This window comes from Odocoileus virginianus, chromosome 23 (assembly GCF_023699985.2).
Source record: "Odocoileus virginianus isolate 20LAN1187 ecotype Illinois chromosome 23, Ovbor_1.2, whole genome shotgun sequence".
NCBI classification, from domain to species: domain Eukaryota; kingdom Metazoa; phylum Chordata; class Mammalia; order Artiodactyla; family Cervidae; genus Odocoileus; species Odocoileus virginianus.
In genome coordinates, this window is record NC_069696.1 from 21,261,943 (window position 1) to 21,282,415 (window position 20,473).

Genomic DNA, 20,473 nt, shown 5'->3' on the forward strand with positions numbered 1-20,473 from the left:
TTAGAAAATAAAGATGGCCCAATTGCTGCTCTCCAAGAAGATGGGTGAGCAAGCTTACCCAGGGGCAGTTTCCTAACATTCAAAACCCATTTTCCTATTCCTAAAAAAATAACAATAATAATGCTTCTGCCAAGAAGGAAAATGCTTTGAGGGTACTTTTTCTCCCTCAGAGCCACTGGAAACAATAAAAACTTACTAAGTACGCATGAGTACTAAGTCGCAGTCATCTCCAACTCTAAGACTTTATGGACTGTAGCCTGCCAGACTCCTGTCTGTGGGATTCTCCAAGCAAGAACACTGGAGTGGGTTGCCATGCCACCCTCCAGGGGATTTCCCCAACCCAGGGAATGAACCCCCATCTGCTACATCTCCTGAATTGGTAGGCAGGATTTTTTTTTTATCAGTAGCACCCCCTGGGAAGTCCACTGAGTATAGTCCAATGCTTTCATTGTGGTATTGTGAAAGAAAGTGAAAGTCACTCAGTTGAGTCCAACTCTTTGCAACCCCCTGGACTATACAGTCCATGGAATTCTCCAGGCCAGAATACTGGAGTGGGTAGACTATCCCTTCTCCAGGGGATCTTCCTGACCCAGGAATAGAACCGGGGTCTCCTGCATTGCAGGCAGATTCTTTACCAACTGAGCTATCAGGGAAGCCCGTGGTATTGTGAGAGAATTAACAACAATAACAACAAAAATTTATGAAGATAGGCAGCCTTGAATTAATTAATTTTATCTGCATACCCCCTATTTTATTTATTTATTATTTTTTAGACTTTTTATTGGGGTGCAGCTGATTAACAATATTGTGATAGTTTCAGGTCAACGGCGTAGCAACTCAGCCATACACATACATGTATCCATTCTCCCCCAAATTCCCCTCCCATGTAGGCTAGGGAGCCCTGAATTTAAATCCTGACTCTAGCATCTTTCTGTGATCTTGGACAAGTCATTATCCTCTCTAAGCCTCTGTTTACTTATCTATCAAATGAGGATAAGACTGTCATAAGGATTATAAAAAGTCACGGGTCCCTTGAGATCTATATCTGTATCTATGTCTATCATCTCCTTTATTTTCCTGAAGAAGTTATTTAGGAGAAAAATAGAGATGGAGACCTTTTCTTTAAATACTGTTTCTAAAAAAAATGAAATTTACTGAAGCAAAATCCAGTTTCAGTCAATCAAACAGGACACAAGAGAAATATATGATACAAAAATAAAGGATGTTACCCACTACACTTGTACATGCACAGAAAGAAAATTCCTTAGCTCATCTTTCAAGACCAGGAAGAGTTTACTGGCAGTCATCTCTCCAGGCTTCCACATTCTCATAAGCTCTGCCACCTATAAAGCTTCACTAGAACCACAGGCTCTTCTGGGTCCTTCTTGCACTGGTTAACCTACAGGCTTCTGCTCCTGAAGCCCCACCCACTACTTTATACCAACCATCCAGCAATTGCTCAATTCCTACTTCTTTCTCTCTTAAGGTTTTCCTGACTAACTCAACATTAGCAACAGCTAGTCATCTGGCAAGTACTTATCATGTTTAACATTTTTTAGTGTAGCTTGGAAGAATCTCTCTGGTTTATTTCTTGGGAAATCTGACATTGCTCTGGGGTGTGGCAAACTCATACAGTCTTTAGCAAAACAATTTCAGTAACTAAGCATGTGCTACAGAAAGCTTACATATGCATGCTAAAAAAATAACGCATAGAATTTTAGTGACCAAAGTAGATACTATTAGCAACAGAAATGTCCTCTATGATTGACAGACATGACCATGTGATACAAATGACTCTCATCTAAAGAAAATTTGATACAAAATAGAAACAAATTTAGAAAGTACAGAACTGGACTAAAATTTTTTTTAAAGAATTTATTTAGCAGAATTTCTACAGTCACAATTAGATAAGACCCTCAGTGTTGACTGAGCAGAAATACCAATGAAAGCACTGCTGCTGGTACGGGCATGTATAAACGATGATTTTAACATCTGATCTGAAAAGCAGAAGTTTGGGTAAAAGTGCGCCTATTTATATCAAGGAGGTTCAGAACTGACTCAGAGGAAAAAGTATTATCCTCTGACTAACCAAGACCACTTCCTGAAACACCCAATGTTTTTCTTGGAAGGAAGGATATACAAATGCCATTTCTCTCAAACACTGATTAAACAAAATTGAAGTCTAACACAAAACAGACAGAAGACATATATTTTCCGAAGCCAACCTGGTTTCAAAGTGGAGACCATTCCATAAACATACATTATCTGGTCATGAAAAGGAGGACTTTAAATACAGTCAAAAATGTATAATTCAAGGTATATTATAATGAATAAACCACTAACCACCTACACATATCCCTCTTTATACCAAAACCTCTTAATGGTGAAGAAACATTATGATTTTCATCCACAAAATTAACTAATGTCTTTCGCTTAAAACAACCTAATTTTTTTCTTTTCTCTTCTCTGAATCACCTGTGTGTCCAATATTTAATGTGCTCAATAACTTCGTTCGTGTCCAACTCTTTGTGACCCAGGCAAGAATACTAGAGGGGGTAGCCATTCCCTTCTCCAGGGGATCTTCCCAACAGAGAGATCAAACCCATGCCTCCTGCATCTAATATATTGAAGGGAAATTCTTTATCCACCGAGCCACCAGGGAAGCCCAATATTTAATAATAATTTACAAAAACAATAGGTAATACGGAAGTGCTTGTATGTGCCAAGTCTTGTTATAATTCTTGGCATGCATTAATTTGCTTGACAACCACAACTCCTCCAAGAGGAGTTGCTGTCTCTGTTCTACAGAGGAGGAGACTGAGGCACAAAACAATAAAGTACCTTGGCCAGTACCATACAGTGAGTATATGATTAAGCCCCTAACCCAGCCAGACCTACGTAAGAGCCCAAATTCTCAGTTTCTGTGCTCAGTCTGTGTGTGTGATACCCTTGCCCACTATAAAGGTTGCTAAAACTTAACAACACTTAAACACACACACATACAATGACACATATATACATCTGTATTAAGCAGGCTTTCCAGGTGGTACAGTCGTAAAGAATCTGTCGGCCAATACAGGAGACACAGGTTCGATCCCTGGTTTGGGAAGATCCCCTGGAGGAGGAAATGGCAACCCACTTCAGTATTCTTGCCTGGGAAACCCCATGGACAGAGGAGCCTGGAGGGCTACAGTCCATGGGGTCACAAAAGAGTCAGACATGACTGAGCAACTTAACACACAGGACATCTGTATAAACATTTCATATTTACATAATCCTAGCTGAAATCTACGCATGCCCATCTATGTGATCACCATATCAATAGCATTTGGGTACCACTAATACCAAGTCCTTTAATCTAGAAGAACAATTACTTAGATCAACTTCGAAGCATTCCACTGGTCCAGATACCCTGATGTCAGTCTCACTTGTTTTTTTAGTCCTAAAATGTTGGAAACATCTCACGGGACTACAAAAACACCACAATGATCCTTCCCTGGACAAGGCCCTTGGGGGAGAAAAAAAAAATACACATAACATTTCCTTCTTCAAAATAACAAGCAATTAAACTGAGTTTTGCTGTTTTCTTCCTCTTGAGTAATCTAGACTGGAAAGGGTTCAAATATCTGAATCTTGCAGTATTTTGCTTCCAGGAAAAAAATCATGCTTTAATATGCCATGTTGGCTAGTAAGTGTTCATTCCTATCTATAACTGATTCATAGAAACCAGCTTAAATATTAAATGACCCCCTATTTCTAGTTCTAAACAGTTGAAAAATAAATTCCTAGTTAGCTAAGGAGGCAGAAAACACACTTTGGAACAAGTCACACCACCCTGACCTTCAGATGACTAGGAGGAAATTTAGAAGGAGGGGATTTATCCCAGAAGGGTGAGGCCCTTAAAACAGCAGCCTCAGGAAGTATATTGCCAGTGTGAATACCACTGTGGAGGTGCTGAAGATTCAGGGGGGCTCCCAGAAGCCTGCCTGCCTAGTGTGATTTGAGGGTTAACATAGAGTCCTCTTGTTACCTTAATGATAGATACCATTTACCCAAGGGACAGAGTGAATGAAATTCTTATCACTGGAAATTTATTCTTTTAAATTAAGCATTTTTATCCCTAGGAACCATGATTAAAATACAAACACCTCTGGGAGTAATAATGTCTTACTTATGTTATCAACACTTCAGTATAACTTATCAGATACTTCTAAGATATGAGGAAACCAGGGTAATGTGAGAACATTACTGATGAGGTCAGTATGCCCAAAATTGTAAGAAATCTGCACAGAAATGGAGTAGTAGCAAACAACTGAAGGAAAGTTTGCCTGCTTCTCACATGGAACTCTGCTCAGTATTATGTGGCAGCCTGGATGGAAGGGAAGTTTGGGGGAGAATGAATACACGAATATGTATGGCTGAGTCCCTTCACTGGTCATCTGAAACTATCACAACATTGTTAATTGGCTATACTCCAACACAAAATTAAAAAAAAAATTCAAGAAGGTTAAAAAAAAAATTGCCTGCTTGATACCTTTGCCTATGGTAAGATATTTAGCTATTAATAACTGCTAAAATTATGAAAAAAATTCCAGCTTACAGACGGAATGATTCCTTATTAAAGGCAGACATCCCATACAGTGAGCAAAATCATGCAAGAAATTCTCTCAGTGTTTCTGTCTACATCTACCAGGAGTTAGGGTTTCCCTGGTAGCTCAGCTGGTAAAGAATCGGCCTGCAATGCAGGAGACTCCAGTCTGATTCCTGGGGCAGGAAGATCTCCTAGAGAAAGGACAGGCTGCCCACTCCAGTATTCATGGGCTTCCCTGGTGGCTCAGTTGGTAACGAATCCGTCTGCAATGTGGGAGACCGGGGTTCCATCCCTGGGTTGGGAAGATCCCCTGGAGAAGGGCATGGCAACCCACTCCAGTATTCGTGCCTGGAGAGCCCCCTTGGACAGAGAAGCCTGGTGGGTGACAGTCCACGGGACAACAAAGAGTCGGACACGACTAAGTGACTAAGCACAGCACTAGGGGTTGGGCTTCACATGAGGGCATAAAAGAGACACGGTGGATTCTCTCTCTCAGGGGCACTTAGTTGACTGTGAAATATGCAAAGAGATAATTACAATGCAACTTAGTAAATGCTACTGTCTTGGTACAAAAGATGTACTATGAAACCATCAACCTAGGATAGCTGTCAGTAGTTTTCATCTGGGAAGAGACAGTAGAACCAGATGTGAAAGACAAAAGGAGTGTGTCTATTAGCAAGAGTACTGGTAGCAGACGACATTCTAGGCATATGCAAAGCATGGTACATGGAAAAAGGCAAGTTTTAGGGAATAGTGAGATAATTCAATGTAACTGTGATACAGGGTATGAAAAAGATGATGTAGCAAAGAAAAGAGGGATACCAGATTGTGAGGGGCCTTGTAGACCATGTAAAGAAATTTAGACTCCGTTTTTATGGAAACAGTAAACCAGTGAAGGGAGTAACAGTCATATTACTAATTTTGATGAAATAACTACGGGGGCATTCTGGAGGGTAGATTAGATTAAGAAGCAAAGTTAGCTAATTTCAAGATAATTTTATCTGTTTCTTTCATTCCTGTCGGACTCTCCCCAATTATATTCTGCTCTACATTTTTTTAAAAAAAATCAAGACTCACCTATGTCATTCTCATAATGTCTTCAAACTTCTGAACTCCCCAAGGAGAAGCATAAAGATAGTTTAACTAATTTAAAATGTGCTCACCAACAACCTTTAAGGACACGGCTCATATTTTCTAGCATTATTAGTTACATAAGAAACCCAAGGGAGCTATATTATCCTGTTTAAGAAAAGTCCACTTTAAAAATGCAGAGACTGGGAGTTTCTGGTGGCCTAGTGGTTAGGATTCTAGGTTTTCACTATCATGGCCCAGGTTCAAACTTTGGTCAGGGAACCGAGAGCCTGCAAGCAAAGCAGCATGGCTAAAAAGAAAAAAATCCAGAGACGTGAAGATTGGTTTTTGTTTTTTGGGTTTCTTTAATAACTAAACTTATTTATTTTTAATTGAAGGATAATTGCTTTACAATATTGCACTGGTTTCTGCCAAACGTCAACATGAATCGCGTTTTGTTTTTTGTTTTTTAATTTAAAACATTCCTTTAATGGTGTGGCCATTGTGGAAAATGATGAGCAGTTACCCCCAAAAATTAAACATGTAAGTACCACATGTTCTAGAAATTCCACTTTTGGGTGTCGACCCAGAACTGAAAGCAGGAACTCAGATACTTGTAAACTCATACTCAAAGCAGCATTATCCACAACAGCCAAAGGATGGAAGCAGGCCAGGTATTCATCAATAGATGAACGGATAATAAGGATGTGGTCTATACATACAGTGGAACATTATTCAGCCTTTCAAAGAAATTCTGATGCAAGCTACAACATAGATGAGGCTTGAGCCATTATGCCAAGTAAAATAAGCCAAAGATCAAATACTGTCTGATTCTACTTACATGAAGTACCTAGAGTTGTCAAAGTCATGAATTTAGAAAGGAGAATGGTGGTTGCCAGGAGCTGGTGGGTGACAAAAAGGTGATGAGTAGTTAAACTCTAATGAGTATGGAACCATTTGTGAAGATATAAAAGTTGCAAAGATGGATGATAGGGACAGTTGCATAAAAATGTGAATGTACTTAATGGCCAACAATTTATACGAAAGAAAATTTAAATAGTGAAGTGAAGAAAGCACCCTTGTGACTGCATGCTAAGTAAATCAATCATGTCCGACTCTTTGTAACCCCATGGACTGCAGCCTGCCAGGCTCCTCTATACATGGAATTCTCCAGGCAAGAATACTGGAGTGCATTTCTATTCCCTTCTCCAGGGGATTTTCCCAACCCAGGGATTGAACCTGGGTCTCCTTCACTACAGGCAGATTCTTTACCATCTGAGCTACCAGGAAGCCATTGTATGTTTTATATATTTATATATATATATTTTTTCATGATAATAAAAAATGTAAGTGAGGGATGAATAAACCACTGAGTGTTTGCAAGCCTATCAGGTGCGGCTGCCTGAAATGCTGTATCTTAGTGCATCTGCCTCTGTCATGAGGACATACCAGAGGCATCAAGGACTTCTGTGGCAAACACACACAGATTAAAACCACTCTTCCAACCCTTTGTGTGTATATATGTGTTCACATAGATATACAGATATACATGGGTGTATATATATATATATATATATATATATATATACATATTTTGTTGTTGTTTTAGTTGCTAAAGTATGTTCAACTCTCTGCAACCCCATGGACTGCAGCCCGCCAGGCTCCTCTGTCCATGGGATTCTCCAGGCAAGAATACTGGAGTGGGTTGCCATTTCCATCTCTAGGGGATCTTCTGATGCATACATATTTTAATTTGAACTAAATTAGATTATCATATATCCTACTTTAATAAAGATCAAGAGATATAATCCCTAATTTGCAAAAGCAATAAGTTAAACCGTGTTTGGGGGAGAAAAAAGAGCACTAATCCAGTTTCACCAACTCTCGATTTCTCATTCAGCGCTAATCATATCTGGCAGCCCCTCTTAAATGCCATTTCTCAGTGACCCATAATTTTTTCATTACTCAAATGAAGTAGGATTCTATGTCCCACCCCCTACATACCAATCTCATAGTATATTAATGGGATAAACTAAGGCAACATATATATATTTTAATATACATACACATATAATTATTTTAACATAGAAAATGATTTGGAATAGATATGCTACTTTACAAAAGGGTCATTTGACGTATGATCAAATGGCTCAAACAATCTTTCTAAATTCCTCTGCATTTTTTACTTTTTAAGTGAGTGCTCAAATAATCTAATATGCATGCAAACTTTGAGGCAAACATCCACCTAACAAAATAAAATACATCAGTATTCCTAAGGGGGTAAATATATAAATATATAGATATATACAGAGATATATAGATAGATAGATATAGTATACACATATATATATCAGCATGCTCAGTCACTCAGTCATGTCTGACTCTTTGCAGCCCCATGGACTGTAGCCGGCCAGGCTCCTCTGTCCATGGAATTTTCCAGGCAAGAATACTGCAGTGAGTTGCCATTTCTTACTCCAGGGGATCTTCCCAACCCAGGGATCTTCCCAACCCAGGGATCAAACCCACATCTCTTGCATCTCCTACACTGGCATCACCTGGAAAGTCCCATATTGTATATATAATATACAGTTTTTCAATAAGATGGCTTCAAAGGTCAAACTTTTAAAGTAATAAGATTTAGATTTTGCTTTCATTATTAATCAGTTCATTATTAAGTCCCATACCAAATATCAAAAGGAATTACAAAATTACATTAATAAAAGTTAAGACTCGTTTTAAAAGGATAAGAAACAAGTCTGTAATTTTAACAAAGCTATCATTAACTTGATGTATTATGGTAAATCAATTGTTAACTGCAGGAGTTAGTCCCTGGAAATAAGCCATGTGACACTGACAATATCTAACTCAGATATTTTAATACTTAAGAAAGAATCTGTTTCACAGATCACCAGCCCAGGTTGGATGCATGACACAAGTGCTCAGGCCTGGTGCACTGGGAAGACCCAGAGGGATGGGGTGGAGAGGGAGGTGGGAGGGGGGACCGGGATGGGGAATACATGTAAATCCATGGCTAATTCATTTCAATGTATGACAAAAACCACTGCAATGTTGTAAAGTAATTAGCCTCCAACAAATAAAAATAAATGGAAGAAAAAAATAAAAAAATAAAAAAAATTTTTTTAAAAATAAAGAAAGAATCTGTTTCAAAAAAAAAAAGAGTTTTCCACAACTCATTCCTCCCAACATACATCTGAAAAGCTTATATTCTTTAGAGGGCATGGTTGTCTTTTTTTCCTTGCTGATCAAAATGAACTCACAACTCTGAGAAAGCACACCCCACCTGCCAGCCAGTACTTCTCTATTTGTAAGGAAACAGACTTTTGACATCCAGTATGAAATTCCTCAAACTTAACATTAAATCTCGTCAACTAAAGTTCATTAAAGTTTAAGCTTAAAGCACAGACAAGTTTATTATTAAATTCTTGTATGATCAGCTATATATGTATTGCTTTTTACCACTTATGGCTCTTTTCAACTCAAAATTAACATTTCAGAATAACTCTGAAATGTTTTCTTCCCTTCTGTCTTCAAGTCCCATTCTCCTTCCCACTTAAATGACCTTCTCTTTCCTTAATTATAGTAAACCCGTATTTCACCTCTATTTTATAGTAAATATCTTATAAAACAGTCCTTCCAAATCCACTACAACTGGAGTTCACCCCCTTGGGAAATATACAATTCTCTCCCCTTCTCTTCCTAAATTCCTCAGTGCACTCAACCTGTAAGTGATAATATCTCAGTTTAGAAGTTCAAATTTGATTTTGAAGAAATAAGTTCTACAAACAGGAAGTGCTTCAGTATTTAACTTCTTAATTAAACCTCTAAGCCCGATTATCACGTGTTACTTGGTCAGCCGGTGATCACCCAGAGAACCTGGGCTCATGTGCTCTAGGACAGAACACCCTCCCCCTCAGCTGGTTATTTTCGGCAAAGTAGCTATACTCATTCTATCTCAGAGTTAGTCCTGGCGTTGTCATAATGCCAATTCACTTCTCCTGCTCAGGACCTGATCCGGCTGAAGTGGTCTACATTCCTTTTTCCTGCCTTTTCTGTGCAGACTTTCTCCAGGTCAGGATCCATTCAGATACTTAACAGCAGTTAAGAAGGTTTGGAAAAGCTGGGCTGCCAGTGGCCTAGAGTAACCTGGGATTACCAACAGTCCGAGGGCTTCAATGTAATTAGGTGAGCTACAGAGAGGAGGGCAGTAGGCTACATCCAGCCAATCCCTGGACTCAAAATTATGCCATGAATTAATTAGGTGAGCTATAGAGAGGAGGGCAGTAGGCTACATCCAGCCAATCCCTGGACTCAAAATTAAGCCATGAATTTCCCAGAAAAATATCTATTCAGTCTTTGTCCCTTCGGAAAATCTTGCTGAGAGCTTCCTTTGTGCCAGCAAGTATGTTCGAGGCTGGATATATACAATGATGAACAAACAGATACAATTCCTCTTCTGAGCCGACAGGAGACACAGTGGGTTCCTTTGATCATCTCTTGAATATGCCAAGCTCTTTCCATCCTCAAGGCCTAGAACTCTATGTCTGGAGTAATCATCCTCTTTGTCATTGACTGCCTAAATCCTGTGCGTGCGGGCTCAGTCGTATCTAACTCTTTGTGACCCTATGGACTGTAACCCGCCAGGCTCCTCTGTCCATGGGATTCTCCCAGCAAGAATACTGGAGTGGGTTACCATGCCTCCTCCAGGGTGTCTTCCTGTCCCAGGGATCGAACGTGTGTCTCCTGCATTGGCAGGCAGATTCTTTACCACTGCAGCCACCTAGGAAGCCCCTAAATTCTGTGTCTCAATTTAAATAAGCCTCTCGAGAACTATTCCTCTGACCCCTCCAATCTGTATTAGATCCCTTATTGCATGTTTTCATTACACCCTGAAGTCTTCCTCATAAAACTTTATCATTAGACACATGGGCCAATATTTGTTTGATAATCTGTTTTTCAAAGATAAACTGCTATGTGGTAGAATCTCTATTGAAGCAGAACATACTTTTCTGCTTTGTACTTTATATTGAGAATATTTTAAGCTTCATTTTTCTTTTAGGTGAATATTAAGTTTTTAACATGAGGTTGAATTCTCTGTTCTTTACATTTTCTTTATAACTCTTTATCCAAAAATCTTCCTTCAGGTGCAATTTTTATAATTACACAGTTCTCACCAGCCCTCATGGGAGGGGAGTTTGGGAGAGAATGGATACATGTATATGTATGGCTGAGTCTCTTCGCTGTTCACCTAGGACTATGACAACATTGTTATTCAACTATACCCTAATATAAAATAAAAAGTTTAAAGTTTGGGGGGAAAATTACACAATTCTGCAACCAATTCTATTTTTTGTGTACACAATTAACATTTTTTCAATATTTTAGATATTATCTAAAATTACTAAAATTGTTCATATCTGATATCTAGATATTTTCAAGTCAGAATTCTGAACAGACGATACTCAATTTTTATGAACAGATTTTCTCTACCATGTTCTTATGTGGAGAAACCCAGACAAATATGAATCCCACTACTTAATAAATGTGAAGGTTTACTTAGCCTCTATAAGCCTGGTGTCCTAATTTGTTAAGTGTAAAATCTTTTAAGGGTATGAGAAATAAATACAAAGCATCCAAAGTCCCTAGTAAAATACTATACTACATATCAATTCCTTCCTCCATGAAGGGGGGAAAAAAAGCCTGTGAAATATACCAGATTCTGTTACCTAATCTGATTTCCTGAAAGAAGACAAATCTAACTTTTTCTGCTTTATAGTCTATACTTCAGGGTAGGGTTGAAAATTTACTGTAAAGAGCCAGGTTGTAACTATTTGGGGGTTTCTGGGTCACATGTGGTGTCTGTCAAATTCTTTGTGTTTATTTTTAATAACCTACAAAAAATATGAAAATCATTCTTGGCGAGTAGAAAGAAAACCCTGGACAGTTTGCTAGCCCCCTGCTCTAAATTTATAGATGCTCATTAATCCTCATCTCATTATCTGTGTAATATGAGGCTCTTCAATACTTAACTGAAAAATTTCTCTACTATTTATCAACTCTTCAGTGTTAATAAACACTAATTAAGACATTTATATGCAAAGTGCTATCAGGCAACTGATTACCTAAAGAAAAAGAGATACATCTCATGTTATTAAAAAGAAGTACAAATAAAGCCATTTGAAGCTCTCCTCTATTGTCACTTCTGTCTTTCCATCCCCCCCCCCACCCCGAGCCTACTACTAATCCGGATTTACAGCATAACCAATTTACGTTCATGACCTCGGGCTTCCCTTCCCATAATCCTGAATTGAAATTGCTGCTAGCTTGAGCTCCTTGATGAGAATCTGATTAGGCTTCTTGTATCACAGAGCTGGGCTTCCCTGGTGGTTCAGTGGCAAAGAATTCTCCTGCCAAACAGGAGACTCAATCTAGAGATTGAATTCGATCTAGAATTCAATTGGTTCAATCTCTAGATGGAGGAAGAGTCCCTGGAGAAGGAAGTGGCTACCCACTCCAGTATTCTTGCCTGGAGAATCCCATGGACAGAGAAGCCTGGCAGGCTACAGTCCATTGGGGTTGCAAAGAGTCAGACACGACTGAGAGACTCAACAACAATCACAGAGTTAGGGGTCCCCCCACTGCCTAGCCCTCCTCAGGCTCTCTCCTTTCATTTCTAATACACTTTTATAAATTCACCTTCCTCCCCCCAGCTTCCAAAACAATAATTTCTTCCTCTCTTCCCTATTTCAGCTCACCTGATCCCTAGTTGTCCAGTTTTTGTCCCTTTTCATACATAATCACAATGGAAAAAACTCTGAACTCCATGTCAGAATGAGTTGTTACTGCTCTGCCTCTGAGAATTTGTGTAATTTCTTAGCCTGAGGACCTGATTCTTCATCTATCACAGGGGTTAAAAGACAGCCTGTGATGCCAATCAGGTGCAGTTAAGGCCAGAGAAAATAACACAGTCCAAGTTTTTCTTTATAATCTATAAAAGTACTCTAAGTGACCTCTGAGATCTCTGGTTCAGAAGTCAAATGTGAGTCAAGATCTGGCTCTGCCATTTATGTTTATGAATTAATGACCTTGGGCAAGTTAACCCCTCTAAACCTTATTTTTCTTCATCTGTAAAATAAAAACAGTAATAACATCTACTTACAAGGTTTTGTGAGGGTTGAATGGCTTAATCCACACCCAGCACTCACTATAGTAAAGGCTGACAAAAAGTTAAACATAATTATTATCTAAGGGTAAATCAGGGATTCCCTGATCTTTTAGGTTACCTTCCCAGTCTCTACATACTTCTGAGTGCATATATTTATTTCCACAGGTAAATTTGTGCCTTTTTTTTTTTTTAATGACACTGGTTAAACAAGTTCTCTGGCATTTTTCTCTGTTGCACTGTGCTCCTCTTACAGGGATTTTTTTTTTTTTTTTAATGTCTCTTACCATTCAAAGAGAGGGGAGAGGGAGGACAGAAATGAAGGAAGGAAAGAGAGAACTCTCAGTTCACATTCTGTATGTTATCAATTAGTACAGTCAGTTTGGTTATAATGTGGCATATGTGTTCCTGAAAAATCGTGATGCTATGCAAAATCACACCACGAAAAGCACAGGACTGAGGAGAGAAAATAGCCGTCAGTGACACATAAAAAAGAAAAGACCTTAGCACAGTTTTTCAAATGTTAAATGGCTAAAAAATAAATAAAAACAATAATAAACATGGTACCTTACTTTGCAAAAGACCTAAAGTTTGCTTGTGGAATTGGGTGTCCAAGGGCTGTGGCTTGTGAGTTCATTGTGCAATGGTGGAAGAAGGCTTATCTGAAACTGGAGGCTTATGAATCAAGACATGGGTGGTCGTGGTTCATGATATGCAGTGAAGTCAGGGAGCTGTGGAGCGGCAGAGGTGTGTGCATGGGTATTTTGTCAATTTCTATGTGGCTCTCAGTTCAGCTACGTGAAATGCCCTATGTTCACCCACTAGGTGAAAATAAAGTAAAATCAGGCACAATAAATGTGAAATCTACATTCTACTCAAATTGCTCCCTAACATCAATGCTATAGGAATAAAATTTCATTTTCAAAACAAGCACGGTAGCTGAACTGACTGTATTTATCTCCAAACTGTGAACTCCTGAAAAACATTCCCAGAAATTTAATCACTATTTTCAAAGTCTGTGTTGCCCTTCAATTTCCTACCAGCCCAAAGCCTTTACCAAGAAGTCATTCTTTCCTCATCAGTATTGAGTTACTATACATAATCTGAAATATTTAACTGCATCTTTGTTTCTTCAGCTTTCCCAGCTATGGAGAGCTCTGATTCAGACAGCCATGCCGTATGTGTTTAGGTATCTAAGCAGTCCTGTCCCCAAAGGTGTCCACTGCCACAGAGGAGGAAAAGGCCTGCTAGTCGGTAACTCACTGCCAGGGCACATTTACTCAGCTGTCAATATTTACAGTGAGAATCTACTAAGTACATGAAAGCATAGGAGTTATAAGATGAAACCACAGCCTGCACTGCTTTATTTAAAATGATAACCAACAAGTTCTATTGTGCACACAGGGAACTCTGCTCAATGTTATGTGGCAGCCTGGATGGGAGGGAAGGTCGGGGGAGAATGGATACATGTATATGTATGACTGAGTCCCTTCACTGTCCACCTGACGCTGTTAACAGAGTTAACTGGCTATCAGTTCACTTCAGTTGCTCAGTTGTGCCTGACTCTGAATCCCCATGGACTGTATACTCCAATACAAAATAAAAAGTTTAAAAAAAGAAAAACATGAAGCCACATCCAACCCATCATAGTAAGAGGTAGAGACTCAACTCAGTAGATTACTTCAAGTCAATGCTATTTAAGGGCTTCCATGTTATGTAGAAGGTGTAAAATATTACAACACATGTAAAAAGAACAGTAACACAAAACATAACATGAAGCACCTTAATAGAAAGTACATAATACATTACCTTCAATGTTGGAAGAGGAGACCAGGAGAAAGTTCATGGAGGTGATTAGAAGACCTGAAGGATAAAGTAAATTTTGGATATGAGAGAGAGACTTCCTTAGTGTGGCATGAGTCAAGAAAAAAGCAGGACATGGAGATGTAAAGCATAAAGATCAAGAAGTGCAGGCCATAAATTAAGATATATGACAAGTGGTAAGTTACATACTAGACTTTGCATTTGACATGATGTGAAATGGAAACGCCACGGACAATTTTCAGCCAATGGAATGCAACATCAGTGATGAATGGGCAATGGGGAGCCCAAAGGGCTTTTAGAGATCCCGGGCTTTGAATAAGTTAAGAGACTTCATTCAGAGTCTTTGGATGCCAGGCAAGCACAGCAGGAGGGCTTCCCCCAGCTACAATTCCCGGCTTTGTGTCCAAGATTGATATTCATGGCTCTACTTAATGGATACTAACTGTGTCATTTGGTCTGGCAAATTGTATGAAAAAGTGGAAAGAAAAAGAAAAATTACCTACAAAATGAGGAAAAAGTATTTTTTAGAAACAAGGAAACAAAAGAATGCAATGCAACCTACAGTAGTAATAATATTGTCAGATATTTAAATCTGACATTCGTTAGGATCATATAATTAGGGGAGTTAAATAATATGATTCTGAATACATCTAAACATCTGACACAATGTATTTTTAATACTCAAAAAACTGTACACCAATGTTCCTAAAAGCAAAAGCATTCTTGAACAGATGTTCATGTGAGATCTACAGCAAGATTAAGAAACATACACGCATTTCAACTGAGATTTTACATTACCAAGTAGAGAGACAAAATTTTACAAGGTGCTCTAAATTTTTAAAAAATATATTGAGAATTAAAACTACCACAAGCTTCTTCTAATCAAATTCCCAAACCTAGTTAATACATTCTATACAGAAGACTTGTATTCAAAGCCCATAAATTTTAACTAAAATAAGAAGTATAGTTTTTCACATAGCTGAAAAGTCCAATTAACATGTTCACCTGTCAAACAGTTAAAAACATACACAAACTTCAACTCTAAAATAAAAAAGAATTTTTAAAGACTATTTAATGGTTTAATCAAATCAGAACTATCCTATAGGGTAAATGATCAAAAGAATGTATGATAATCTACCTCATTATATCACCTTCACAAAAATTTTATGCAACTCAACTAAGCTATTATTTAAAAATCTAAAATATAATAAGCTGACTCGGAGTCCCTTAAAACTCCAAGCCAGTTCCCTTAAGAAAACATCATACCTACCTTGATGAGTTAATGACATATATGATTTCACTGAAGAATAAATGAAAAAGGAGACCTCTCTATACAACTTATTTCAGAATTATTTACATAGAAAATGAGTCTAAATGTTTATCTTAACCTCTTCTAAGTCATTCCCTCTTATATGCAATTTACTTAAACTGAAGAAACTGTGTGCAAGTTTAGTTACTAAAAAACAGAAAACTCCTAGAAAATACTGTAGGTACAGCAGGTACAAGGATATCCTTCTTCATGTGGAACTAGGTGTGTCAAAAGACAAAATATTTTACATACCATCCCTAGTGCACGTATGAGATTTATACTAACAGTGAGACTGACATGTGTCTGGGAATTTTGGCCTGTAAAGCTGACCAAAGCTTTGTAGCAAGGGTAAAAGTAAATCAAGCCATAAACATCTCAAGGAATCTCATTTTCTTTGTATGCTGACAAAAAGCTGCATACAATGGTTGTATGAGTAGTTCAAACTTGTGTGAACTGTTAATATTCCTTATGGTGTAGAGAGTCTCAATAAATAACACACACATTACGGGAAAATCAGCATACCCAGGACTCCATTTCCAAAAGGATCCATACAGTCATAACCATGGCACCTGAATTCAAGAAGGCATGACACTTCCCAGCACCCTAACAGTGACATAATCAGTTACATCTGCTATGCACTACACGGTGATACACTTTCACTAGCTCTCCTCTGATTTTCTACAGTATCTTAATTTATACTTGCACTTAATTATTAGTAAGAGAACAAAAAGCCTCCTCCTGAATAGTAAATGTAACAAATAAATAGATAAGAGCTACAAAAAATAGTAGATCTCTATGTACTAAGAATTATATATACTTGCCATTAAGCTCATACTTAAAAAACTCTAAGTGTAAAATTAGGGAGTGTTATGAAAGAGTTTTATGAAAAGGTATGGATTTTTGGAGAAGAGTTGTTCTTTGAAAAATTCCATTAATTGACTATTTAAACATTTAAAAGATCCATTAACATACATGGGTTTAAAAAAAAACTTTAAAGACACATATTCACTACTTTCTTGGTCCCAAGCAAAATGTTTACACAGAAATTTGGCAGTGCAAAGTCTGTGCTCAGAGCCAATAAAAACTTAAGAAAACTGAGCTTCGTAATAAGCACATTTTCACAGTACAACTAAAGTCATAGAACAACCCAAAGCAGTTAATATTTATAGCATAATCACAGTATTTTGCATATCAGATTAATTTTTAAGTAATTTTAAGAAAAATTGAGATACACAGACACACACACACATACTTTCCCAACTGTTAATAGTTAACAGATTTTTTTCTTAGTTATAATGATGGAGGGAGGGAGGATTACTCTCTTAAACACTGACCTAAGGGAAGAAAATTGTGCGTATCCTCATCTCTATAAGCAAGAACCCCAATGCAGGAGGCAGGACCCTACAGCACCTAGAGTACCAACTTCACCAAGTCCAGAACTCCCCTAGAGTTCCAAATAGGAATTTACAATATTATCAAAGGGCTTATTGGGACTAAAAGTATTACCACATGTTTCAAGGTCTACAAATATCCTCCATGATAATTACGCCTTTGAGAGCCCTCCTTAGCAAAGAAAACAGTCACAAACTCAAACTTACCCACACAAGCCAGGAAAGCTGCTCTGAGCGATCCTCCGGGCAATACTGAGAGGACATTCCTCTCCGTTCACTCCAGTGCCAAGTGACCTTCGGCACATCAACATCAGCAAGGGTGGGGCTTGGAGCTTCAGTTTCGGCATTGTGCTACCCTGGACGAAGTTTCTCTGGTTTCTCCAGGGCGTTAACTAAGACTTCCTCTTCTCGTTAACTGAGTAAACAGCCACTACTACGCTTCCAACTCTTCCCTAAAGTGGTAAAGCCGTAAATGGTACAAATACTGATGCGGAAATTGCTAGGTGCTCAAAATTTAAACTAACACTGTACAGATGGACTGTTATTATTCCCATCTAAAGAGGTGATTTTGGAGGAACAGAGGTTAATAAGTAACTTAATGGGAATTACAGGTGCCACAATCTGGTCAACTGAGGTAATGAAGAAGACTTTCCACAATAGATACACATAAAAAATGAAAAACAGAAACAGATTTTTAAAATGAAATACACAGCTCCACTTGCAGTAAAGGAAAATCCCCCGGTGGCAAACCAAAGCCAGAACTGATGGCCAAAGTGCTAGTAAGCACAAAAGCAAATATCATTAGTTGTGGCCAACAGAAGAATCACTGGGGTGTCTTTACGGCTTATGTCTAACTGAAATTGGTACGGAGATGTCCCCTCAAAGAATGGGATCAGAAGAAAGTTCTCTCCAAACTTATGGTTGCCAGCAGGGAAGGATGGGGGGAAGGGATAGTTAGGAAGCTCGGGACTTACATGTATACACCGCTTATAGCTAAAATGGGCTTCCCTGGTAGCTCAGACCATAAAGAATCTGCCTAGAATGTAGGAGACCTGGGTTCGATTCCTGGGTCACGAAGACTCCCTGGAGAAGGAAATGGCAACCCACTCCAGTATCTTTGCCTGGAGAATTCCATGGGCAGAGGAGCTTGGTGGGCTACAGTCCATGGGGTCACAAAGAGTCAGACACAACTGAGAGACTAACACACACAAATTCTTTGTTGCAACGTAACATTGAAGGCATGAACTATGGGAAAAGCACAATACTTTCACATCTGTGCACTGGCTTCTGGCTTCAGCTTCATAGTTAAAACGGATAATCAACAAGGACCTACTGGACAGCACAGGGAATTCTGTTCAATGTTATGTGGCAGCCTGATGGGAGGGGAGTTTGGGGGAGAAGAGATACATGTATGTGTATGGCTGGGTCCCTTTGCTATCCACCTGAAAGAATCACAACATTGTCAGTCAGCTATACTCCAATATAAAATAAAAAGTCAAAAAAGGAAGAAGAGAGTTCTCTCTCAGGAGACCACAGGTGGGCTAGATTTCCAGCCCTGCTTTTCTTCAGCACAGTATACCAACTGCCCAACCATCCATAGCAACCCTAATGCTCATATAGGGGGAGAAGAAGAGGCACACAAGTTGGAAATAAAGTTGGTTCTGAGGTCCTTCCATAAAACTGGAGCTGTCAACAAAGGGCTGCGATCACAATCATAGAATGATGAGGGTGACAGGAGAAATCCACCCATTGTCCTAGTAAGACTTTCACTGGAGTTTGTCTCTGAGAGTCTGGGTGAGAGGTCAGGGGAAACAGCCAGAAATTAACATCTTAAGCCTGGGGCTTCCCTGGTAGCTCACTGGTAAAGAATCTGCCCGCCAATGCAGGAGACCTGGGTTCGATCCCTGATCCGGGAAGATCCCACATGGTGCAGAGCAACTAGCCTGTGCATCGTTAATACTGAGCCTGTGCTCTAGAGCCTGCAAGCCTCAATAACTGAGTCTGCAGGCTCCAGGGCCCGTGCTCCACAACGAGAGAGCCACGGAAATGTGAAGCTTGGATACCACAACCAGAGAGGAGCCATCTCTCGCCACAACCAGAGAAAAGCCCCAGGCAGCAACAAAAACCCAGCACAGCCAAAAAAATCAATTAATTATATTAAAAATAAGACAAACAAACCCCAAGCCTGTGTCACAACAGTTCTGAAGTTTGTGAGAATCTCCAAAGTAAGAAATGGAAGAAAAAATGGATCCTGGGCTTGTGATGCCCCTGGAGTACCTCAAATAAACAAACATAAAACTCCATCGAAAGTAATACTACATCAACAAGGCCGTAATGGAGTCCCACAAGCTAGAAAAACTAAACCAATACGAAACAAAAGCAAAAAAGAACCCTCACTAAAAAAGGAGCTTATAATTTAGAAATTACAAAATAAGTCAGAAAATAATTTACTGTGATTTGATGTATTTGAGTACTAACAAATACATCAAATGGAAAATTTAGCACTCAACTAATGTTTTAACATGAAGATGCCAGGAAATCAGAATTATTAAGAGATCGGGAAAAAAAAAAAGAGATGGGGGAAGAAAAGAGCCTATAAATACGGAAGTGAAAAAACAAACAGGTTTTACAACAATCAAACTGAATTTATATGCATATAGATATGCATATTTCTCTGCATAGAGAACCCATAGTTTTCATCAGACTCCTGTAACTTAGAAAGGGAATAGCATCACTATAAATAGAATTTTAAAAACTTGTTTAGAAAAGTGCTAATCGATACCAGAACTTAATTATCTGGCAGAACCTAATCACACCAACTTTTCTTCTCTACTATTTTTCAACTTCCTGACCACTCTGCTCTGTAACTATTCATTCCTGGAAATTCTAACCCATCCCCCAAGCCCATTCAGAAGCCTCCAACCCTTGCAAAACAGATCAAGTGGAAACTGTGATGTGCCACCCTGATCCTCTTTCACAACTGAAGGATTTTTTTTCCCCCAGATGTTGTAGTGATGCCAGCATACAGGCCTTGGCTACCAGCTCTCTTAAGAGTGGCCTTAGCTGAAGAGTCTCCTCATGTAAGTTCACGCTCCCCTCTCAGGGCA

The 20,473-nt window shown here is 38.8% G+C and overlaps 1 protein-coding gene across 7 annotated transcripts in view; it reads right to left on the minus strand.

Annotated features, from left to right (window-relative positions):
• Window positions 1-20,473, minus strand: part of EPS8 (EGFR pathway substrate 8, signaling adaptor) — a 195,295-nt gene that overhangs the window by 98,192 nt on the left and 76,630 nt on the right. The window contains exons 1-3 of one of the 7 annotated variants that reach the window (XM_020909519.2): window positions 17,574-17,755; window positions 14,652-14,705; window positions 6,504-6,564 (exon numbers count right to left, since the gene is read on the minus strand). The exons of 1 other annotated variant lie outside the window; for it this stretch is intronic. Coding sequence is in view for 2 of the 6 variants with exons in the window: in XM_020909515.2 (XP_020765174.2) it covers window positions 17,574-17,630 (57 nt within the window). In the remaining 4 variants the exon portion in view is untranslated. Of the gene's footprint in view, window positions 1-6,503; window positions 6,565-14,651; window positions 14,706-17,573; window positions 17,756-20,473 lie in introns of those variants that run through there. 5 more of the 7 variants (XM_070453676.1, XM_020909517.2, XM_070453674.1 and 2 more) reach the window with 5 other exon arrangements.